Below are 25,114 nucleotides of genomic sequence, written 5' to 3' on the forward strand. Positions count from 1 at the left end.
ATTGCTTTCACAGAGAGGAGAGAGTGAGAAAAAGACGCCACAGCAAGGCATCCAGCCAGCTCCCATCAACACCACGTGTCACTGACCATGGCAGAGAACAAGGTGACATAGTATCTTCATAGAAATCCTAATAGTCACAGACATCAATGCACACCACTGTGATTGTCTTTGAAAGCCACAAGGTTTTTAGGGTATATTACGGTAACTCAAATTCGGAAGACTTTCTTACGAATTTGAGTAATGATATTTAAGTCTTTTGGGAGCGAAACATCAAATGATGTTGTTTTTAGTTTTAAGTCAATTAAAGCTGTGTGTGTTGGTAGAGATTTGTTTGGGGTACACTGTGTGATTACGGAACTAAAACATTTGCTCATTCAATTATGTATGAACGGCGTTGCTGCTGCGTTGTGGAGTAGTTTGAACAGATTTTGTTCAGACGTCCTCTGTTTCTTCTGAGGGCGCAACCATCTGTCAAACACACCACTCTCTGTTCTCCTCTGTCACTCCAAACGTTCTCCTTCCTTTCCTCTTCTTCTTTTTGAAAAGCTATCATATCAAATGCTCTCTTTCCTTCCCTTTCCCCCTCTCGCGATCTCACCCGCGTTCACTCTCTCCCTCCTCTTTTTTTTCTACCCTTTTGTTTTCTGTCATTTCTCCTTGTTTTTCCTCTCGCTCTCTCTCTGTCCCTGCTGCTCTCCCTTCCCTCTCCTTTTCTCTCTCTCCGTCTTCCTCATTTCTTCTCTGTCATCCCTCTTTGCCTCCCTCTGTGCTCATGTGTGGTAAGGGCAGGGTATTACCATGGTGAAAATCAAGTATTTCATCAAACACCTGTGTTTTCCACTGAGAGGCGATGGTTAGGCTGCATTTCAGCTCCAGTGCATTCTCCTCCTTCGGAAGGACAGGCGTTTCTTGTTATTCATGAGATTCAGTGCAGGTTGCCTGTGTTTTTCGTCCAGGAGAACAATCCAATACCTATCTTAAGGATATCATGTAATGGCAGAAAATTAAGAGCCACCCTTGTTTCTAGGAAACCATACACAAAATGTATAATTTGACCAAATATTTAGGAAGAAATCATCATTTCATGGAGTCCGTGAAGGAAGAAACCACATGGTAAAAACAGATTTTCACCAAGTGAAATGAATTTATTGCGTTAGAGGTTTCACGATGCTTGTATCTAAACAAAATAAGATCATTTTAAGATTGTTCTATACATCAGTTGGGGTCTCTAAGCTTCAATGTGAGGTCCTAAACCTAGCATGAAATTGCATCTTTGTAGCTGTGTGGGGTAAGTTGAGCCAATGACCATGGGGTAAGTTGAGCCAATGACCATGGGGTAGGTTGAGCCAATGACCATGGGGTAGGTTGAGCCAATGACCATGGGGTAGGTTGAGCCAATGACCATGGGGTAAGTTGAGCCAATGACCATGGGGTAGGTTGTGCCAATGACCATGGGGTAGATTGAGCCAATGACCATGAGGTAAGTTGAGCCAATGACCATGGGGTAAGTTGAGCCAATGACCATGGGGTAGGTTGAGCCAATGACCATGGGGTAAGTTGAGCCAATGACCATAGGGTAGGTTGAGCCAATGACCATGGGGTAGGTTGAGCCAATGACCATGGGGTAGGTTGAGCCAATGACCATGGGGTAAGTTGAGCCAATGACCATGGGGTAGGTTGAGCCAATGACCATGGGGTAGGTTGAGCCAATGACCATGGGGTAAGTTGAGCCAATGACCATGGGGTAGGTTGAGCCAATGACCATGGGGTAGGTTGAGCCAATGACCATGGGGTAGGTTGAGCCAATGTAGGTAGGTTGAGCCAATTTTTTTCCAAGGCCTAAAGCAAGGCATTCATTCTGGGATATGAGGTAACACGGGACCTGGCCTAAGTTTGTTAGGTGTTAAGTCTGTGTTACAATATGCGTACAGTTATTATTGTGATTGTGTTGAATTGTATTTGGGAAATAAAGATAGACATGGTTTTAAAAAGGTAGTGGTAATATTTCTGCAAAATCTTCCCAACAATGCAGTAATCAATATCGGTAGTACTATAAAACAAAGTAATGTAGAACAAAAAAACACAATTAATAGAAATATGAAGAACGCGAGAAAGTACTGTAAGTAAGCTATATACAGGGTCAGTTCCAGGGTCAGTGCAAATACCATATTTACAATGTGCAGGGATACTGGAGTGGTAGGGGAGGATATGTATAGGGGTAAGGTGACTAGGCATCAGATTATATGAATAACGAAGTGGCAGCATATATGAAGATTGTATGTGAGTGTGTGTGTGTAGAGTCAGTATGAATGTGTGTGCGTGTTATGTGTGTGTGAGCCAATGACGTGTGTGTTGGAGTGTCAGTGCGAGTGAGTGTGTAGAGTCCTGTGAGTGTGCATAGAGTCAATGCAAAAATGTCAATGCAGATAGTCTGTGTAGCGATTTTGTTAGCTATTTAGCAGTCTTATGGCTTGGGGATAGAAGCTGTTCTGGAGCATGTTGATGTCAGACTTATTGCTCCAGGACCGCTTGCCGTGAGGAAGCAGAGAGAAGTTTGTCCAATACAGATTATTGTATGAGACAATATAGAAACCTTTTTGAGAAAGATTTTATTGAGTAAACATATTTATGGGTTTATTTTCATTTAGAAAATGTTTTTTTGCTGTAAAAATCGAAATGTAGCAATTTTAAGGGTGTGTCTCTCTAGATTTGGGGTGGGGTCGCAAGAAATTCTTGCAAAAAAAATTGGGTGCCCAGAAATTCTGGTGGAAAAAATGGGGTCCCCGCTGAAAAAGTTTGAGTAGAACCATCAAAGCCTAGAGTGCAAGAGGCCAATAGATTTACATGCGATTGGTTTTTTGATCGCTGTCAGATCTGCAGGGAACGATGATGTCACTTAGTGTTTTCAGTGATGCTGAGATGAACACTGCCAGTTGACTGACAGGATGAATCCTCATACATAATTAGCACAGGAGTCCAGGCCTCCCCCTCCTCCCTCTTCTTCTTCTCCCTACTCTCCATCCCTCCACCCCCTTCTCCTCCTCCCTCTCTTTTCTGCTTCCTAGACCATGTTTCAAATTAGTGTGCAAATATGTCCCTTGGAAATGCTGCTTCTGTTTGAAGTGGGTTTCTCTCTCTCTCTCTTTCTCTCTCTCCCCCTCTTTTTTCCAAAAATAATTCAGCCTTTAGCCAAAAGCTCATCAAAGCTGTCTTTATTCTCTTCCTGTTCCTGGAAAGGTGGAGTTCTGCTAACCGTGCCCTAGTGAGTCATGCTCTCCTGTCTTGTGTGTCATCACTGCCTGCGTGGGCGATAGCCATTTTGTGATTCAGATCTCGGCTCCCTTAGCATGGCAGCCGTACGTGAAACTGGAAGTTGCAAGGTAGAGATTGATGAGGAACGATGGTGGCTTCTTCTCCAGCTATTAACTTGGACAGGAAGAGACTGGAGTGACACGGGGGAACAGGCCCACTGACACGCCTTGACATCCCTGTCATCAGCAGGTGTGCTGATTTCAGGGCTGTTGTGTGAAACCGCAACATGTTGGCAGTGGCCAATGAGTGTCTTGGTATTTTTTCGGATGGACTATCTTTTACAAGGATAGCCACACATTTTTCAATTATAATTGAAAGAAATACACAAATGATAAGTTATCATCTTTTGTCTAAATGGAAAAACCATTTCGAGAATGAGAGCACAAGAGAGAGCACAAGGGAGAATGAGAGCACAAGAGCACGAAAGAGCAGGGGTGGTGGCTGAAGATGATGAATGGAGGAGAGAGAGGGACAAGGAGGAGGAAGAGGGACAAGGAGGAGGAAGAGGGACAAGGAGGAGGAAGAGGGACAAGGAGGAGGAAGAGGAAAAATACTCTGGAGCCCAGGTCTCTAATGACTCATGGGTAGATTCGGAGGAACGCTAGAAATTCACAGTGATAAATGACTCAATTTGAACTGCTTCAATTAGAAAGGAAACTTTGCATGCTGATTTAGTGGAGAACTGGGAAATCACAAAAAACACAACCAAAGGGAAAGACACAAAAAAGAGAGAGGCCTCACCTCCAGAGCAGTGGTTCCCAAACTGTAGGGGGGGGCTATTGTAATAGGAGAATGCATAAGGTACAATTACGAAATAGGGAAGTGCATCATCAGTTTTCCTCTTGTCATGTTAGTCATTGCAGACCTTAGAGAACATTGTATGTGTTGTCAGAAATGTCCTGATCAACTAGCCCATGTCAGCTAACATTTTGTAGCTAGGTTTTTTACCCTGATTTGATTGATTGATTTTGTTGTAATGTTTGAGTCATTCATATCACATGAACACACATAAGACATGGCAAAATACTGTATGTAGATTTGCAGGAAATTAGCTTTAAAACGGCAAAATGCTCCCTTCACCACATGACAAAATGCAAGGGGGGGGGGGGGGGTGCAGGATGTTCCCCATTGCTGGAAGGGGGGCCTGAGTGAAAAAGTCTAGGAACCCCTGTCCTAGAACACTGTAATAGAGAGGGTTGGCTAAACGTTTAAAACCTTGAGAAAAACAATAGCTCCGGGGTGAAGTGTCCACTAGGTACAGATCTAGAATCAGCTTCCCTTCCCCCAATGCTGATCTTACCCATTATTGGGGAAAAAGCTGAATCCAATATCAGCGTCTAGAGGAAAGTTCACCCTCCACCAATTCAACACAGCAGCTCCACGAGATTCAGCTCAGGGGTCCAAACTCATCTACATATTCAAACTTGACATACAGATGAATTCGGGAAGTTTACATACACCTTAGCCAAATACATTTAAACTCAGTTTTTCACAATTCCTGACATTTATAATCCGAGTAAAAATTCCCTGTCTTAGGTCAGTTAGTATCACCACTTTATTTTAAGAATGTGAAATGTCAGAAAAGTAGTAAAGATAATTATTTATTTCAGCTTTTAAATCTTTCATCACATTCCCAGTGGGTCAGAAGTTTACATACACTCAATTAGTATTTGGTAGCATTGCCTTTAAATTGTTTCACTTGGGTCAAACATTTTGGGTAGCCTTCCACAAGCTTCCCACAATAAGTTGGGTGAATGTTGGCCCATTCCTCCTGACAGAGCTGGTGTAACTGAGTCAGGTTTGTAGGCCTCCTTGCTCGCACACGCTTTTTCAGTTCTGCTCACAATTTTTTTATAGGATTGAGGTCAGGGCTTTGTGATGGCCACTCCAATAAGTTGACTTTGTTGTCCTTAAGCCATTTTGCCACAACTTTGGACGTATGCTTGGGGTCATTGTCCATTTGGAAGACCCATTTGCGACCAAGCTTTAACTTCCTGACTGATGTCTTGAGATGTTGCTTCCATATATCCACGTAATTTCCCTTCCTCATGAAGCCATCTAATTTGTGAAGTGCACCAGTCCCTCCTGCAGCAAGGCACCCCCACAACATGATTCTGCCACCCCGTGCTTCACGGTTGGGATGGTGTTCTTCGGCTTGCAAGCCTCCCCCTTTTTCCTCCAAACATAACGATGGTCATTATGGCCAAATAGCTCTAATTTTGTTTCATCAGACCAGAGGACATTTCTCCAAAAAGTATGATCTTTGTCCCCATGTGCAGTTGAAAACCATAGTCTGGCTTTTTTATGGCAGTTTTGGAGCAGTGGCTTCTTCCTTGCTGAGCGGCCTTTCATGTTATGTCGATATAGGACTCGTTTTACTGTGGATATAGATACTTTTGTACCTGTTTACTTCAGCATCTTCACAAGGTCATTTGCTGTTGTTCTGGGATTGATTTGCACTTTTCGCACCAAAGTACTTCCTCTCTAGGAGACAGAACGCATCTCCTTCCTGAGCGGTATGACAGCTGCGTGGTCCCATGGTGTTTATACTATTGTTTGTACAGATGAATGTGGTACCTTCAGGCATTTGGAAATTATTCCCAAGGATGAACCAGATTTGTGGAGGTCTCCAATGTTTTTTCTGAGGTCTTGGCTGATTTCTTTTGATTTTCCTATGATGTCAAGGAAAGAAGCACTGAGTTTGAAGGTAGGCCTTGAAGTACATCCACATGTACTCAAATGATGTCAAGAAGAAGCATCTAGGGCCTCCCGGGTGGAGCAGTGGTCTAGGGCACTGCATTGCAGTGCTAGCTGCGCCACCAGAGTCTCTGGGTTCGCGCCCAGGCTCTGTCGCAGCCGGCCGCGACCGGGAGGTCCGTAGGGCGACGCACAATTGGCATAGCGTCGTCCGGGTTAGGGAGGGTTTGGCCGGTAGGGATATCCTTGTCTCATCGCGCTCCAGCGACTCCTGTGGCGGGCCGGGCGCAGTGCGCGCTAACCAAGGGGGCCAGGTACACGGTGTTTCCTCCGACACATTGGTGCGGCTGGCTTCCGGGTTGGAGGCGCGCTGTGTTAGGAAGCAGTGCGGCTTGGTTGGGTTGTGCTTCGGAGGAAGCATGGCTTTCGACCTTCGTCTCTCCCAAGCCCGTACGGAAGTTGTAGCAATGAGACAAGATAGTAATTACTAGCGATTGGATACCACGAAAATTGGGGAGAAAATGGGATTAAAAAAAAAAGAAAAAAAAGAAGAAGCATCTAAAGCCATGACATAATTTTCGGGAATTTGACAAGCTGTTTAAAGCCACAGTCAACTTAGTGTATGTAAACGTCTGACCCACTGGAATTCTGATACAGTGAATTATAAGTGAAATAATCTGTCTGTAAACAATTGTTGGAAAAATGACTTGTGTCATGCACAAAGTAGATGTCCTAACCGACTTGCCCAAAACTCTAGTTTGTTAACAAGACATTTGTGGAGTGGTTGAAAAACAAGATTTAATGACTCCAACATAAGTGTATGTAAACTTCTGACTTCAAAGTCGTCATCTCCCTAAACTCATTCATTCATGCTCGGCATTCATACATACCTGCTGCTGATTCTGTGTCAGTAACGGTTCCTCTTACTTATCCTAGTCTCTCCCCTAATACAACCCCGTCACTCTCAGAGTCTGACACTTTTCATCCTCAACCCCCAGGAGATGTGTTAGCCACCACAACTAGTGTTTCCGCTTGTTATACATTACACTAGTCTGCCCTGGGCATGTGTTGCCGCTATGCCACGCACCACCCCCTGCCTTCATGAAATCACCGACTATACAACTGATTCTCAAACATTTCAAGTATTTCGACTGATTTCTCCAACAGTTAGATCCTACCACCTATCGGAGACCCATGTTCCCTTTATGAACTTCCTTGCATTACATGTCCTGGCAGTTATCTCATATCTTGCACCGCCCCCCCCCCCCCCCAAGTCCCAGCCCCAGTCCGCCCCTCCCTTCCCAGATATTGATGAGGCATTGACTCGCAATCTGCAGAGAAGTAGATTGGGCTGAGGGAAAGGTCATGGCGAGGAGAGGACTCCGCGTCCGCTCCGCTCCGTTTCATTTGTCGAATTGGATCAATAGGCAGGCCAGCTGGATGCCACAACTATCGTCAACAGTCATTTATCAATACAGTAATTGATACCTCAATTTGAAACACCAGACACATAAGAAATGTGAAATAGAGCCTGTGAGATGGAATACAAGTAATTCAGAGACGGCTTGCCAGGCCAAAGTGACAACGATCTTGTGCCGTGAGCAATTCAATCAGAGTGACTCCAAGCATTTAGGTGGCAATTGCACCCAATCCGTGTTCTAAATATGATTGAACAATTGATGAATAGGTCATTGTGACGCGTGCGAATGGAATGGGGGAGAGAGAAGAAGAGAGATTCTGTCCCCCCAGTGGCCAGAGTTCAATTTGTGTTTGCTCAGTCAGACTCTTGGCTGCCCATTCCAAGTGCTTCCCTGCTTGTGTTGATGGAGGAGTGAATCACTTCTCCAGCAGCAGCCCATACGGCCAGGGTGTCGCCGACTCTCCAAGAGAGTAGGGAAAAAGAAAAGAATGAGTTGCAGATTCCTCTCGTAAATGTGACAGCAACTAAAGCCTCGGCTATAATTTTTTTTTTTAAAAGCTCTGGAACCTCCAGGGAGACATTTATCTTGTGTGCTCAACAGCGGCAGGTTTCACGATGGAGAGCGCGAGAGCAAGGGAGGGAGGAGGGAGGGAAAGTGGGATTGGATCCAACTCCCAGTAGGCTTCCTCGCGGCCATTATTCAAGTGTTAATTCCCTATTGGACATAGATTTCAGCTGGCATACAACTCAAAGTGTCTGTAAGGTACAGTTTTTTGTCAAATAGTGATGGATGCAAATGCTTTATAATGAGAAGAATCCACAAAACAAACACACTCGCTCACGGGTTACGCACAGACACTTGCATACACACAGAGAGGCGAGAAACAGTGAAATAAAAAAACTCATACACACAGAGAGAATCATCCTTATATGTAATTTTTTTTGTAAAGGCTTTAAACACTATTTCCCATGCTTGTTTAATGAACCATAAACAATTGATGGACATGCACCTGTGGAACGGTCGTTAAGACACTAACAGCTTACAGACGGTAGGCAATTAAGGTCACATTTATGAAAACTTAGGACACTAAAGAGCCCTTTCTACCGGCACTGAGAAACCCCAAAAAAAAGATGCCCAGGGTCTCTGCTCATCTGTGTGAACTTGCCTTAGGCATGCCGCAAGGAGGCATGAGGGCTGCAGATGTGGCCAGGGCAATAAATTGCCATCTTCGTACTGTGAGACGCCTAAGACATCGCTACAAGGAGACAGGACGGACAGCTGATCGTCCTCACAGTGGCAGACCACGTGTAACAACACCTGCACAGGATCGGTACATCCGAACATCACACCTGCGGGACAGGTACAGGATGGCAACAACAACTGCCCGAGTTACACCAGGAATGCAGAATCCCTACATCAGTGCTCAGACTGTCCGCAATAGGCTGAGAGAGGCTGGACTGAGGGCTTGTAGGCCTGTTGTAAGGCAGGTCCTCACCAGACTTCACCTGCAACAACATCGCCTATGGGCACAAACCCACCGTTGCTGGACCAGACAGGACTGGCAAAAAGTGCTCTACACTGACGAGTCACGGTTTTGTCTCACCAGGGGTGATGGTCGGATTCGCATTTATCGTCGAAGGACTGAGCGTTACACCGAGGCCTATACTCTGGAGCGGGATCGATTTGGAAGTGGAGGGTCCGTCATAGTCTGGGGCGGTGTGTCATAGCATCATCGGACTGAGCTTGTTGTCATTGCAGGCGATCTCAATGCTGTGCGTTACAGGGAAGACATCCTCCTCCCTCATGTGGTACCCTTCCTGCAGGCTCATCCTGACATGACCCTCCAGCATGACAATGCCACCAGCCATACTGCTCATTCTGTGTGTGATTTCCTGCATGACAGGAATGTCAGTGTTCTGCCATGGCCAGCAAAGAGGCCGGATCTCAATCCCATGGAGCACGTCTGGGATCTGTTGGATCGGAGGGTGAGGGCTTGGGCCATACCCCCCCAGAAATGTCCGGGAACTTGCATGTGCCTTGGTGGAAGAGTGGGGTAACATCTCACAGCAAGAACTGGCAAATCTGGTGCAGTCCATGAGGAGGAGATGCACTGCAGTACCCCCCCCCCCCCCCCCCTTTGTTCAGGGACACATTATTCCATTTGTTACATTCCATTTGTCACATGTCTGTGGAACTTGTTCAGTTTATGTCTCAGTTGTTGAATCTTGTTATGTTCATACAAATATTTACACGTGTAAAGTTTGCTGAAAATAAACGCAGTTGACAGTGAGAGGACGTTTGTTTTTTTGCTGAGTTCATGTGCACACACTCACACATACACACAAGCACACGGGCACACATACACAGGTGTACACATGCACACGCGCGCACAGGCATGCACCCGCACACACACACACCCCTCCTCACCACACAAACTGTACAGTAGTAATAGATGTATAGGGTAGGTGAGTTGATAGTGAGCGAGATGGAATGCTCTGTCTGCAGCAGAGCATGTTATTGAGCTCTCTCATGTTCCCTTGTCTGGAGTAAATGGGGCCTTTCTGTAAAACAGTCTGCAGTCACTTCACTCTCACTCAGGTGTGACTGTGCACACACACACACGGGAACAAAGGGGCACACACACAAGCACGCACACATGTATACATGCAAGCTCGCAGACACACACACGCACTAGTTGGGACCAACCCTGGTACTATTTTCACAAGTATGTGGTACATTTTCACAACTCCTAGTACAAAATTCCAAATTGATGACACTTGTAACATAGCCAGTTTTCTTTAAAAAACCTGTCATTCTGCATTCCTTTGGTTTATTAACATCTCTCACCACACAACCATTGATTCAAAATATATGTTTATTGTGAAATGTAATTAGAAAGAAAAAAAATCACCGAAACACAATAATATCTTTTCAATTTTGTTGTTTTATTTACCAGTTAATCCAATAGTAAACAACGCAAGATACGCATTTCAAATCATTCTTAGAAGTGCTGAAAGTAATATGCTACAGTACTGTAAATTACAATAGATTATACAGTTTTCACATTAGGCAGTACTTACATTACCCAACAAAATTGACAGAAAATTGAAAAATGTCCATAATATCTATCCAATGTGTAATCAAAGGTGTGATTAATGAAGACAATCATTCATGCAAAAAAAAATAAAGAATCAGGTAAGATTTGCAAGATGCAAAATGTTTTGTACGCATTCATTTGCCTCAAGCCTGTCTTGAGCATTTGGCCATACATTGAATGTCACAGTGAATGTCCTTTTGGCATGGCAAATCCAAGCTTGACACTGGTCTAAATTGATGTCGTCGCATGCTTCATCAATGGCCAGAAAGAGTGTGGGATTTTCATGGGGATGGCGATCGTACATCTTCATGCTTAAAAAAAACTCTTCAATAGGTTTGAAGAGAGGAGAGTATGGGGGCAGGTATAGGTTCACAAATCGAGAATGGGCCCGAAACCATGTCTGAACCACCTCTGCATGGTGGAACCTGACATTGTCCCACACAATGACATAGGAGACCCCTTCACCTTGACAGGCCTACTCAATTTCATTGAGAAACACAATGAGATGTGTAGTGTTGTAGGATCCAAGTGATGGCCTACGTCCTACCACACCATCTTCAGGCACTTGGACGGTTGCCTGGCCCGCTTCATCAACAAATATATAATTGTGATGGGTCACCATCACCCTCTAAAAATAAAATGTGGCTAGTTATTTTTTATGGTATAGTTCCAATATGATATTGTGAAGTAGCATGTGCATCAAATAGTAACAGTAATACAGTATATCGTGCTGTACCTGATCATACTCGTCCCGGAGTTGTTTCACCCGGTCGTTGTTTCTCTCAAACTGTGTTTCATAGACACCTGGTGCCTATTCAAAAGGCGGGCGATTGTTGCTAGGCTGATGGATGCCACATTGGCAAAGGTGTAATCGCTCTCCTCACTGGCCTGCTGTATATGTCACCATTTCCACCACTGCCCACTCCTGCTGGTCGGTCAGCACACGGACACGGCCACCACAATGTTTTTTTTTGTCAATTCAGAGGGTAGAACAGAGTATACTGTCAATAGATCATACTGTAAGAATACTGTAACATGTTTTGTGAATTTACATGCATTACAATAATATGTAATTTACTGTAATAGTAAAGCATAGTCCATGTCCTGTAGACTTACCGTTTTTCTTGGTGAAATGTTCTCATGATCAAATTGACAGTTGATGTTTTCAAATTGGGGTGAACTAATCTGGCAGCCTCTGCCAAGGTAAGGCCTTTGTTTTCCACATGGTCAACGACGATGGCCCTGACTTCATTAGACACAACAGTTCCCTGCCGTCTGCCTCCCTCTCTCTGATGTCCACCTCTTTGACGGGGTCCATGCCCACTTCTTTGACCTCTTTGACATGTTGCATTCCCACCTCTGTGACCTCTTTGATGGCGCCCATGGGGCCCATGCCCCCCTTTGATGGGGCCCTCTTTGACCTCTTTGATGGGGCCCATGCCCTGCTCTTTGACCTCTTTGATGCGGCCCATGCCCACCCCTCTGACCTCTTTGATGGGGCCCATACCCACCTCTCTGACCTCTTTGATGGGGCCCATGCCCACCCCTCTGACCTCTTTGATGGGGCCCATGCCCAACTCTCTGACCTCTTTGATGGGGCCCATGCCCAACTCTCTGACCTCTTTGATGGGGCCCATGCCCTGCTCTTTGACCTCTTTGATGCGGCCCATGCCCACCCCTCTGACCTCTTTGATGATGCCCATGCCCAACTCTCTGATGGGCCCCTTGTCCACAAGCACTTTGATTTCTTCCTCTCCCTTGCTGTCTATCCTACATCATGCTGAAAGAAATTGCAAGTGTTCACATACCCCAATTGTGGTTACCACTATGTGAAATCAATGAGCAATAACGAGTAGCCATTATGTCTCAAAATCCATGTATAGTAGACAAACCAGTTTAAAATCTATAGGTTTACTAAACGGTTAAGTGATTAACCATTAAGCGCAGTTGGATTAAGTGATGGTCAAACAAATGAGAAGATAATCTTATGAAAAGTATTGTGAGCATTGCATTGTGAAAGGAAAGGATTTTATATGAAAGGTATTTCTATATTAAATACTGTTTTAGGAATTAGGTTTGGTGAAAAAGTACTTGTGCTTACAGTTTAGGAAAAAAACTGCATTTTTGATGATGTGTTTTGAGTTTTGTACTAAGAGTTGTGAAACTGTTTCCACATACTGTTCTAATGAAAATAGTACCAAAGCAATAAAAAAAACTATAACAGGCAATGATACTCCTGGGACTCACCTGAACTATGGAGACACGATTTAAAGTGGTTGTGTGTTGTGCATTGCAACCATAAGGATGCACTCTCAAACTTTTGTATCATTTCAGCCAGTAGTTTTGAAAGTGGTGCTCACGAGCCAAAAACGTGTCCCCGTTTTTTGTGTACTACGTCATCCAATTGTGAACTACGGCATCTGTTTCCTGTGAAATGTGACACATTTTGCACTTCGTATGATATCATATGAATTTTGCGATTCATGTGATATTTTACAAATCCAATGTGTGCAATATGTTACGAATTTGCTGATCACGCAGTACATCTTTAAACTTCTTCTATTTTTTTTTTACCTACCTGGTAAATACAATACAATATGCAATGAAGTGGTTGCGCCAAGCTACGGTTTAAAAAAAAATCCACTCAAAAACTATATTTTGGTATTTTTTCATAAGTGCAGTCCCAAAATGTTTTGCATGTCAGCAGTCAACTTTTTAAGACAATGGACTTTCAAGAAGCAATGTGTTACTTGCCACATCATCATATGATGCAAAACACATCATCATGGTGGACAGCTCTTGTGGACATTCATGCAAGTAGCCTGTTGGTTAGAGCGTTGGGCCAGTAACCAAAATGTTGCTGGATCGAATCCCTGAGCTGACAAGGTAAAAATCTGTCGTTCTGCCCCTGAGCAAGGCAGTTAACCCACTGTTCCCCAGGCCCTGAAGACGTAGATGTTGATTATGGCAGCCCCCCGCACCTCTCTTATTCAGAGGGGTTGGGTTAAATGCGGAAGACACATTTTCAGCTGAATGCATTGTTGTACAACTGACTAGATATCCCCATTGTCACGCCCTGACCTTAGAGATCCTTTTTATGTCTCTATTTTGGTTTGGTCAGGGCGTGAGTTGGGGTGGGCATTCCATGTTTTGTTCTATGTTTTGTATTTCTATGTGTTTGGCCTGGTATGGTTCCCAATCAGAGGCAGCTGTCAATCGTTGTCTCTGATTGAGAACCATACTTAGGTAGCTTGTTCCCACCTGTGTTTGTGGGTAGTTGTTTTCTGTTTTGTGTGTCTACACCAGATAGAACTGTTTCGTTTGTGCCGTTTTGATAATTTTTGTTTCTAGTGTTCGGTTATAATAAAAATAATGGACACGTACCACACTGCACCTTGGTCCTCACCTTCTCCTTCCAACAGCCGTTACACCCATGCCAATTGCACAATCCCTCAACTTGAGACATCTGTGGCATTGTGCTGTGTGACAAAATTGCACATTTTAGAGTGGCCTTTTATTGTCCCTAGCATTATTTTCGTGGTAAAGGAGAAATGCCCACGAACAGGGATGTAAACAAAATTTGAGAGAAATAAGCTTTTTGTGCGTGTGGAACATTTCTAGGATCTTTTATTTCAGCTCATGAAACATGGAACCAACACTTTACATGTTGCGTTAATATTTTTGTTCAGTGTAATTCTCCGAAGTGCCTTAATATTTGTGAATTAGCCTGGCTAACCATTAGCATCCGCCGCCAAAGTCATGATGATGCTAAACGAGGGCAGTTGCATGACCATCCTACATGTTGAATGGAATCTTGTTAGCTAACTCTGTTAGCCAGGCTTATTCAGCTTAAAACTAGACTGCATTTTATTCATTAAATACATACTCTTTAAAGCATTAATGGTAATTTTCTAGCCATTATATCATTTATTTAAAAGTAAAAAAACGGATTTGCCCCAGATTGCCCCTTTAAATTAGAAAATGATGTGCCATTGATGTCATTACTAATTTAGTACTGAAAAAGCCACAGTCTGTTTTATATATAATTATATATTGCAAGATTGATTCATTATTCAAAAGCTGAATTTATAAAGTGCAGCCTTCAACTTAAGTTTAATAATTAAAAATATATATGTTTTGACCACCTCAGATAGAGAGAGGAAGAGAGGGAACTAGAGAGAGAGAGACAGGAGTAGAGAGAGAATTAGAGAGAGAGAGGGAACTAGAGAGAGCGAGATACAGGAGTAGAGAGAATTAGAGAGAGAGAGGAAGAGAGAGAACTAGAGAGAGAGAGACAGGATTAGAGAGAGAATTAGAGAGAGAGGAAGAGAGGGAACTAGAGAGAGAGAGAGAGACAGGAGTAGAGAGAGAGAGGAAGAGAGGGAACTAGAGAGAGAGAGGAAGAAATGGAACTAGAGAGAGCGAGATACAGGAGTAGAGAGAATTAGAGAGAGAGGAAGAGAGGGAACTAGAGAGAGAGAGAAGTAGAGAGAATTAGAGAGAGGACGAGAGGGAACTAGAGAGAGAGAGAGGAGTAGAGAGAGGGAGATGTGTGTGTTCATATCTGGTGTGCGTGTGTTGTAGTGGTAGTGATGATATTGAAGAGCCCAGTAAACTCTTGTGGCACCACTGCTCTCCCATTGGCAGAGCTGCTGTTTGGAGTTTTTGTTCTTTCTCTCTCTCTCTCTCTCTCTCTCTCTCTCTCTCCTTACTCCTGTTTTCATTATGCCTTTCTCAGCAGCATTGTTCCTGCCTCCTCTATTCCAACACGCCCTTACTTGACACTCACATTACTCTGGCAAATGACTCTGCATCACAGCTCTGCTTGCCACTCCATGTTTCACCTTCCCAACTTTGTGACAAGAAATCCAGCGGTGTGAGCCAGTGCAAGGCACGAGGGGGCAGACAGGCAGGCAGTGGGGGCGTGGGTGAAGGGAGTGGGGTGGGGGGGTTGTTGGCCAGGGTACACAGCCCCGGAGGTCCGCTTTTAAAATAGCCTGATCCAGCCAAGAATGCACACCGCGTGGTTCTCTTCCTTTAAGATGAGAGGAGGCTCTGATGATGCACAGGGACACTGGTGTTGTCACATATGCTTGATTATGTGTCTGTGTTTGATTGTGTCTGTGAACAGGTGGGTGTCGGTGTGGGAGTGGGTGTTTTTCATTGTGTGTTTTTGGGTGGGTGGATGTTTGATTTTGGGTATGTGTGTATGTGTGTGTGTGTCCGACGTGCCCATTTGTGTTTGTGTGTCTCTGTGGGTATGTGCATACATACTGTACCAACATGGTACGTAGGTACTCCGGTTGTGCTAGTCGGTGTTATAGTAATTAATTGCCTGGTTGTATGCCATTGCCACAGTATTCGCACAGTCTAAGAATATTGCTTTAAATGAAGTGGAAGGAATGATTATTCCCACTGTTTCAGGATGCTAATTAAAATGATGAAAGAAGACAGTAAATGCTGTGTCTATCATTAGTACCCCCCCCCCTTAGATTTCTTCACAATTTATTGTTACAAAGTGGAATTGAAATGGATTTCATTGTACATTTTTGGTAAATTACATCAAATGTAATTTTTGGTAAATGTCTTAAAATACTCTGTAATGTCAAAGTGGAAGCTATTTTTAAAATTATTATTTTGTATCAATGAAAAATATTACACTAATATACCTTGATTAGAGCAATATTCACCCCCCTGTGTCAATACACATACTTGTTTTGTACATAATGTTGCTGCTACCGTCTCCTATGATCGGAAAGAGCATCTGGACATCAGAACAGTGATTACTCACCTCGAACTTTAACGAGCCCGATGTGAAGGATATACTGCTTTCTCGAGACCAGGCCCAAACCCCGATCATTAGCGTGAAGAAAAGACAGAGAAAAATGGTTCGAAGGTCAGGCTGCCTTCTGACAAATTGTAGGCGAGTGAGTAAACTTCCACTACCATCTGTACTATTGGCCAACGGGAAATCACTGGAAAATAAAATGTGTGATCTACGATTAAGAATATCCTACCAATGGGACATTAAAAACTTTAGTATCTTATGTTTCAACGATTCGTGGGTGAACGACGACACGGATACTATAGAGCTGGCTGGGTATTCCATGTATCGGCAGGACAGAGAAGCTACGTCTGGTCAGGCGAGGGACTATTTGTCAGGTGTGTGTCTATTTGTAACAGCTGGTGCACGATTTCTAATATTAAAGAAGTCTCGAGGTATTGCTCGCCTGAGGTAGAATACCTCATGATAAGCTGTAGACCACACCATCTACCAAGAGAGTTCTCATTTATATTATTTGTAGCTGTCTATTTACCACCACAAACCGATGCTGGCACTAAGACCGCACTCAACGAGCTGTATAAGGCCATAAGCAAACAAGAAAATGCTCATCCAGAAGCGACGCTCCAAGTGGATTTTAATGCAGGTAAACTTAAATCCACTTTACCAAATTTCTACCACCATGTGCAAGCAGAGGGAAAAAACTCGAGACCACCTTTACGCCACACACAGAGACGCAAACAAACCTCTCCCTCGCCCTCCATTTGGCAAATCAGACCATAATTCTATCCTCCTGATTCCTGGTTACAAGCTAAAACTAAAGCAGTACCAGTGACTCGCTCAACACAGAAGTGGTCAGATGACAAGTATGCTACTCTACAGGAGTTTTTCTAGCACAGACTGGAATATGTTCCGGGATTCATCCAATGGCATTGAGGAGTATACCACCTCAGTCACTGGCTTCATCAATAAGTGCATCGACGACGTCGTCCCCACAGTGACCGTACGTACAGTACATATCCGAACCAGAAGCCATGAATTACAGGGAACATCCGCACCGAGCTAAAGGCTAGAGCTGTCGACTTTCAAGGAGTGGACATTAATCTGGACACTTACAAAAAATCCCGCTACACCCTCAGATGAACAATCAAACAGGAAAAGCTTCAATACAGGACTAAGATTGAATCCTACTTCACCGGCTCTGACGCTCGTCGGTTGTGGCAGGTCTTGAAAACCATTACAGACTACAAAGGAAAACCCAGGCGCAAGCTGCACAGTAACGCGAGCCTACCAGACGAGCTAAATGCCTTTTATGCTCGCTTCGAGGCAAGCGACACTGAAGCATGCATGAGAGAACCAGCCGTTCCGGACGACTGTGTAATCACGCTCTCGGTGTGAGAAAGACCTTTAAACAGGTCAACATTCACAAAGCCGCAGGGCCAGATGGATTACCAGGACGTGTACTCAAAACATGCGCGGACCAACTGGAAAGTGTCTTCACTGACGTTTTCAACCTCTCCCTGACCAAGTCTGTAATACCTACATGCTTCAAGCAGACCGCCATAGTCCCTGTGCCCAAAGAAGCGAAGGTAACCTGCCTAAATCATCACCAGCCTATAGCACTCACAATCGGTAGCCATGAAGTGATTTGAAAGGCTGGTCACGGCTCACATCAACACCATCATCCTAGAAACCCTAGACTCTAATTCGCATACCGCCCCAACAGATCCACAGATTACGCAATCTCAATCTCACTCCACACTGCCCTTTCCCACCTGGACAAAAGGAACACCAATGTGAGAATGATGTTCATTGACTACAGCTCAGCGTTCAACACCATAGTGGCCACAAAGCTCATCACTAAGCTAAGGACCATGGGACTAAACAGTTCCCTCTGCAACTGGGTCCTGGACTTCCTGAATGGCCGCCCCAGGTGGTAAGAGTAGGCAACAACACATCTGCCACGCTGATCCTCAACACTGGGGCCCCTCAGGGGTGCGTGCTTAGTCCCCTCCTGTACTCCTTGTTCACCCACGACTGCATGGCCAAATACGACTCCAACACCATCATTAAGTTTGCTGACGACACAACAGTGGCCTGTTCACAGACAACGATGAGACAGCCTATAGGGCGGAGGTCAGAGATCTGGCAGTGTGGTGCCAGGACAACAACCTCTCCCTCAATGTGAGCAGACAAAGGAGCTGATCGTGGACTACAGGAAAAGGCTGGCCAAACAGAACCACATTAACATCAACGGGGCTTTAGTGGAGCAGGTCGAGAGTTTCAAGTTCCTTGGTGTCCACATCATCAACAAACTAGCATGGTCCAAACACACCAAGGCAGTCGTGAAGAGGGCAGGACAGCACCTTTTCCCCCTCAGGAGACCGTTTGTTTTATGTTATAAAATAAGATTTGGCATGGGTCCCCAGATCCTTTAAAGGTTCTACAGCTACACCATCAAGAGCATCCTGACCGGTTGCATCACCGCCTGGTATGGCAACTGCTCGGCATCTGACCGTAAGGCGCTACAGAGGGTAGTGTGTAGGGCCCAGTACGTCACGGGGGCCTAGCTTCCTACCATCCAGGACCTATATGCTAGGCGGTGTCAGAGGAAGGCCCAAAAAATACAAACACTCCAGTCACCCAAGTCATATACTGTTCTTTCTGATACCGCACGGCAAGCGGTACAGGATCACCAAGTCTAGGACCAAAAGGCTCCTTAACAGCTTCTACCCCCAAGCTATAAGACTGCTGAACAATTAATCAAACGGGTACCCGGAATATTTACATTGACTCCCCCCCCCCCTCCCTTTTTCTGTTTTTACACTGCTGCTACTCGCTGTTTATTATCAATGCATAGTCACTTTATCCATACCTACTTGCACAAAATAACTTGACTAACCTGTACCCCCGCACATTGACTCGGTACCGGTAGCCCTGTATATAGCCCCTATTTTTACTTTAGTTTGTTTATTAAATATTTTATGAACTCTTTCTTGAACTGCATTGTTGGTTAAGGACTACACCCTGTTGTGTTCAGAGCATGTGACAAATAAAAGTTGATTTGATTTGATTACAGCTTTGTTTGTCTGTTGAGTCTTCTTGTGTAAGTCTCTAAGAGCTTTGTACACCTGGATTGCACAATATTTGCCCATTACTGTTTAAAATTCTTCATGCGCTGTCAAGGTGTTGGGAGAGCATGGCTAGAAGCAGATTTAAGTCAAAACTGTAACTTGGCAACTCAGTCAAAATTCACTGTCTTCCTGGTAAGCAACTCCAGTGTTGTAGCTTACTGTCCTGCTGAATGGTGAATTCCTCTCCCAGGGTCTGGGGTAAAGCAGACTGAAGCAGGTTTTCATCTAGGATTTTGCCTGTGTTTAGCTCCATCCCGTTTCTTTTTATCCTGAAACACTCCAGTCCCCAGTCTTTGCAGATGTCAAGCATATAACATGATGCAGCCCCCACCCTGCTTGAAAATAAGGAGGCAGTTACTATACGATGGATTTGCCACAAAAGGCTTTGGTTTTACTTAGAATTTCTTTCCTTTGCCATGTTTTTTTGCAGTATGACTTTAGTGCCTTGTTGCAAACAATGTTATTGATCTAGCCTCAGTTTTCTCCCATCATTGCCATTGAACTTTGTAGCTGTTTTAAAATCACAAATGGCCTCCCTGAGCAGGGAGGTGACATCCCTGAGCAGTTTCCTTCCTTTCCTGCAGCTCTGTTCAGAAGGACGACTGTATCGTCGATGTGTCTGGGGAGTTTAATACATCATCCACGGCATATTTATTAACTTTACTATGCTTAAAGAGATATTCAATGTGCAATTTGTTACTGTTACACGTTTACAAATCACTGCCCTTCTTTATGAGACTTTCAAAAAGCTCCCTGGTCTTTGAAGTTGAATCTGTGCTTGAAATTCAATACTTGACTGAGGGACCTTACAGATGTTGTATGTATGGGGGACAGAGGAAGGGTTAGTCATTCAAAAATCATGTCAACCCCTATTATTTTACATGGAATGAGTCCATGTAGCTTGTTATTTCATTTGTTAAGCCAAATTTGAATCCTGAACAAATGTATGATCGCCTCAACAAAGGGGGTGAATACTTATGCAACAACTATATATTGGTTATTTTATTGTATTCATTTGTAAAAACTAAAATGTTCTTTTCACTTTGACAATAATGGAGTATTTTGTGTAGCTCAATGACAAAAAACATCCCAATTAGATATATTTCAATCCCACGTTAATACTTATGATACCAATTGCATGAGCCCCTGCTTTTGCTACTGGCAAGTGATTATGGCCAAAAACCTTATTACACCGTAATAATCCTATGAACTTTCCTTACTCAGAATGGTAATGTATGTCATTACTGTATGTCCTCTTTTACTCAGTTTGAAAACTTAAAAAATCTCTCTTTCTCTCTCTCTCTCTATCCCCTTCTCCCTTTCCCTCCCTCCCTCCCTGCACCCCCCCCCCCCTCCTCTCACCCTCTGTGCAGCCTGTGAGTTGATGAACAGGGGGATCCTGGCGCTGGTCAGCTCTATCGGCTGTATGTCAGCGGGCTCCCTGCAGTCGCTGGCGGACGCCATGCACATCCCGCACCTCTTCATCCAGCGGGCCACTGCCGGGACCCCTCGCTCCAGCTGCCCCCTCATCACCACCCGCACCCGCCAGGACGACTACACCCTCTTCGTGCGCCCGCCCGTCTACCTCAATGACGTCATCCTCCAAGTGGTCAGCGAGTACAGCTGGCAGAAGTTTATCATCTTCTACGACCAGGAATACGGTAAGGCTCCATGGGCGGCCATGTTAGGGGAAGTGGGGCGAAGCAGACTTGGGTTCAAATACTGTTTGAAATCATATTGGGGGTACTGTAGTTGACGTCCATAGGGAAGCATTCAATGATGTATGAAGATATGGGTTGGAGATCTGGTAGACTCGCCACATGGCAGACATTAGCAAGCTAATGGATATAGAGGCCTGAACTCTGCAACCCTGCATTCTGGAGGCCCATAGTTAATGCATGCACATTGTAAATGTTTCCCACCATCTCCATCAACCTTCATTATACTGGATTGTTTATGTACTGTATGTGAGAGAAAGAGAGAGAGAGAGAGAGAGAGAGAGCCTTTGTGTGTGTTTGTGCATGAGAGAAAGGGTCAGGCAGACAGAGATTATGTTCATCACTGGATGTGTATGGGTGTATGTGAGTCTGTCCTGTGTCTGGCATTGTCTCCACTCCCCATGTATGTCCCTATGGAGCCCATGTCCCATAATTCACTGCAGTATGTTAAAAGTATCAGGGATGGCTAAATAAGTGTGGCTCCCAGCAGACCAGCCAATGGAGGCATTTTGGGTCTCACTGCCAGTTGCACTGTGGTGTAGTGTAGTGCTATAATGAAGCTCTGCGGCTGCCAAGCCCACTCACCATCCTTAAACCCCAACATGGGTTTGAGAGGGTAGCGAATTAGAACATGGGCCTGCCAGGTATTAACCATACCGGTCTCTAAGCCCGAGCTCTTTGAGATGTAACAGTGTTCTCTCATACATCGCTTCGTCTTCTGAAAAACGGCATTGAGGACAGTAGTGTGTATGTTTAAATTGAATTGGGTTGCCCACTTTCCTCTATTTTCAGGTCTAGTGGTGCAGTCGGAAGACTGAAAACTGGGGGAGTTCAGTGTGTCTGTATGCAGGGGGATTTAAGAGTTCCCTGAGCTGTCGCTCCTATCAGCCTATCTAGCCTGGGTCCCAGTCTGTCTCTCCTCTTTTGCCAACTCCTTGTGAAATTATCATGCCAAATAAACGTGATCTGTGGAACAAAAAAAAAGAGATACAATTCCCAGATTTGCATGAACCCGGTGATTGGAAGGTAACTGTAGGGGTTATTGAATCAGGAACATTCTCCTCTGTCCTACTGGGCTCAAGACTTAATCTAGTTGGATAGCATATATAGAACATTTCCCAATAAATGGAATGTATTATGCTACGACGCTGGCTGCAGATACTGACTCTCATCTGGGGAAAAAAGGTGAAACCAACACTGGCTTGTTCCCCCTGCTGATGGTTTCTTTTTGAGAACGCGCAGGTGAAATCCCAGTTGAATGCTGGAGCCGCTGTGGGACACACTTTGAGATCCTCGAACCGAGACCATGTGCAGATAACACAGTGGAGGCGATTAAGTAGGCCCATTGTGGTTGATGGCGGGGAAGCAGAGAGGAAGCACAACGTTTGCATCCCAAGTTGTGCACTATTCCCTATACCTTTTGACCAGAGTTCTATTGGGCTCCTTATGGCCCCCTGGATGAAAGCAGTGCGTAGCCAGAGTCTCTTTTACCACCATAGGAATTCAAAGCAACCTTCCTATTCGTTTAGCATTGACCCTACTTTTGACCAATCTCTAGCCCCCTTTCCGAAACAGGAACTCCAGTGGATTTTGAAGTCAGAGCTTCTGCTGTACATGTATCACTCCCGATCGAGTTTGTCCACTACGACTACTGTGTGCTCATATTAGGCAGAAAATATATTGATTTTTTAGCCGTCTCTTTATTATTTGGATGATATTTACATAATTATTTGAATTGATCAAAGATAGCTAGTGTCTGCTCGTTTACATAGCTTGATATTTGATGAGAGAGACGATAAGTCTAGCAAATATAAACGTACGTGCAGTAATGTAAGGTGTGTATGACGTATACGGCGGTGCATTAAAGTTCATCCTATCCTATAATTGGTGTAAGCATCTCAGTAAATGTTGACAGAGAACATATCTCGAAAGAGAACCAGTACGTTCATCAAGACATCGGGTGACATATGCAGGGTGCCAGTTTGACAACCCAAACCTATGGATTGTAGAACATTACAAACATGCCGAACATACACGATCTGAAGAAATCAAATGATTTATTACCTTATGACATTTAAAATCGCAACATACTCACAGAACATTTCAAATCGCAACATGCTTACAATTGAAGACATAAGTAAAATGACATAAAACAAACGGTTGGAATCTACATAGGACTCTTTGGGAAGGTCATTCCAAAACGGCCGTCAACGGTTAGCTCCTGGTGAGCAGCTGTGCTCCTTAAGGTAGTAAAATAATAATATATGCCATCCAGCAGACACTTTTATCCATGCCACTGAATTAATTTTAAAATATTGATGGACGACTCTGTTACGGAGGAGTGTAAAATGCTTATTTTTAGGCTGGATCATGTTGTATTGTCTGTTTTAATGATGTCCTGTATCGATTGTTGCTGCCTTCTTGGCCTGTTCTCCCTAGAAAAAGAGACTCTGGGTCTCATTGGGCTTTTCCTGGTTAAATAAAGGTTAAATAATTAGTTTCTTACATTCGTGCGTACATACATTTTCGTGCGGGTGGCCTCAGCGGTAATCGAATCCATGGCCGTTGGAGTTGCAAGCACCAGGCGCTACCAACTGAGCCACACAGGACCACATCCTCAAGGTGGCTGTGATCTGAGCCTCAAATGTGAGCCTCCGTACTTCCCCATCTTAGTCTTTCATATTTACAGGGAGCCCTTTCTCTTCCAAGGTGTTGGAGAGAGATTTATGGTGCGATGTAGCCAGGTTTGTTTTTGAGCTCTTTGTAGTGCAGGTGTGTTGTGATGCGTAGTAAAAGCATTAGCCACAGAAGAGATGCTGCAGCTACTCTGGGATTGATGGAGGCAGCCCAAGAACTACATCTCACTCAATCAGCATAAAGGCATATAGCACACACACACACACACACACACACCCTCACACACACACACACACTTGTGGTTTGAGACACACACATAGGGGCATGAGAGTAGTAAGGCTAATGCAGATAAATCAAGGATATGTAATTGAATTTGGTTTGGCACCATTGGCTATGAATTGTAACAGCTCCCTTGATAAAGACAGATTAAGATAGTTAGAATAGGGAGACAAGGTTTACTGTTATGGGTGCACAACTCACTTGAAGTTGTTGTATTGTGCGGGGGATATGGTTAAGGTAATGAAGTGCTGTAGGGACTGAATGTAATATGGGAGAGGCTAAGACATAAACAGACTCAGTATCTTGTTACAGTCTGTTGAATATTGATTGATATGGTGCTACAATCACAGGCTTGACCCAGAGAGTCCAGGGACCACATGTATCAAGCATCTCAGAGTACGAGTGCTGATCTAGGATCAGGTCATCTCTTGTCCATGATCTTATTTATTATGATCTAAAAGGCAAAACTGATCCTAGATCAGCATTCGTACTCTGAGACCTATTATGAATATGGGCCTAGGAATTTGAACTGTCATATTCTACGTAGAATAATAGTGAAGACATCAAACTATGAAATAACACATTTCTGAGGGTGGTAAACTCTAATGAACTTATCCTCTGCAGCAGATGTAACTCTGGGTCTTCCTTTCCTGTGGCGGTCCTCATGAGATTCAGTATCATCATAGCGCTTGATGGTTTTTTTGACTGCACTTTAATAAACTTCAAAAGTTCTTGAAATTTTCCGGACTTACTGACCTTCATGTCTTAAAGTAATGTCTTAAAGTTCTCTTTGCTAATTTGAGCTGTTGAGCTGCTAATTTGAGCTGGATCAAATAGGGCTATCTTCTTGGTACCACCCCTACCTTGTCACAACACAACTGATTGGCTCAAACATATTCATAAGGAAATAAATTCCACAAATGAACTTATAACAAGACACACCTGTTAATTGAAATGCATTCCAGGTGACTACCTCATGAAGCTGGTTGAGAGAATGTCAAGAGTGTGCAAAGCTGTCATCAAGGCAATGGGTGGCT

At 44.1% G+C, this 25,114-nt stretch overlaps 1 protein-coding gene across 3 annotated transcripts in view; it reads left to right on the forward strand.

The window, feature by feature from the left end:
- Positions 1 to 25,114, forward strand: part of LOC129825955 (glutamate receptor ionotropic, delta-2-like) — a 595,589-nt gene that overhangs the window by 338,668 nt on the left and 231,807 nt on the right. For all 3 annotated transcript variants that reach the window (XR_008754971.1, XM_055886121.1, XM_055886122.1), the window contains exon 3: positions 20,817 to 21,104. Coding sequence is in view for 2 of the 3 variants with exons in the window: in XM_055886121.1 (XP_055742096.1) it covers positions 20,817 to 21,104 (288 nt within the window). In the remaining variant the exon portion in view is untranslated. The remainder of the gene's footprint in view (positions 1 to 20,816; positions 21,105 to 25,114) is intronic.

This window comes from Salvelinus fontinalis, chromosome 28 (genome assembly GCF_029448725.1).
Source record: "Salvelinus fontinalis isolate EN_2023a chromosome 28, ASM2944872v1, whole genome shotgun sequence".
Classification (NCBI taxonomy): domain Eukaryota; kingdom Metazoa; phylum Chordata; class Actinopteri; order Salmoniformes; family Salmonidae; genus Salvelinus; species Salvelinus fontinalis.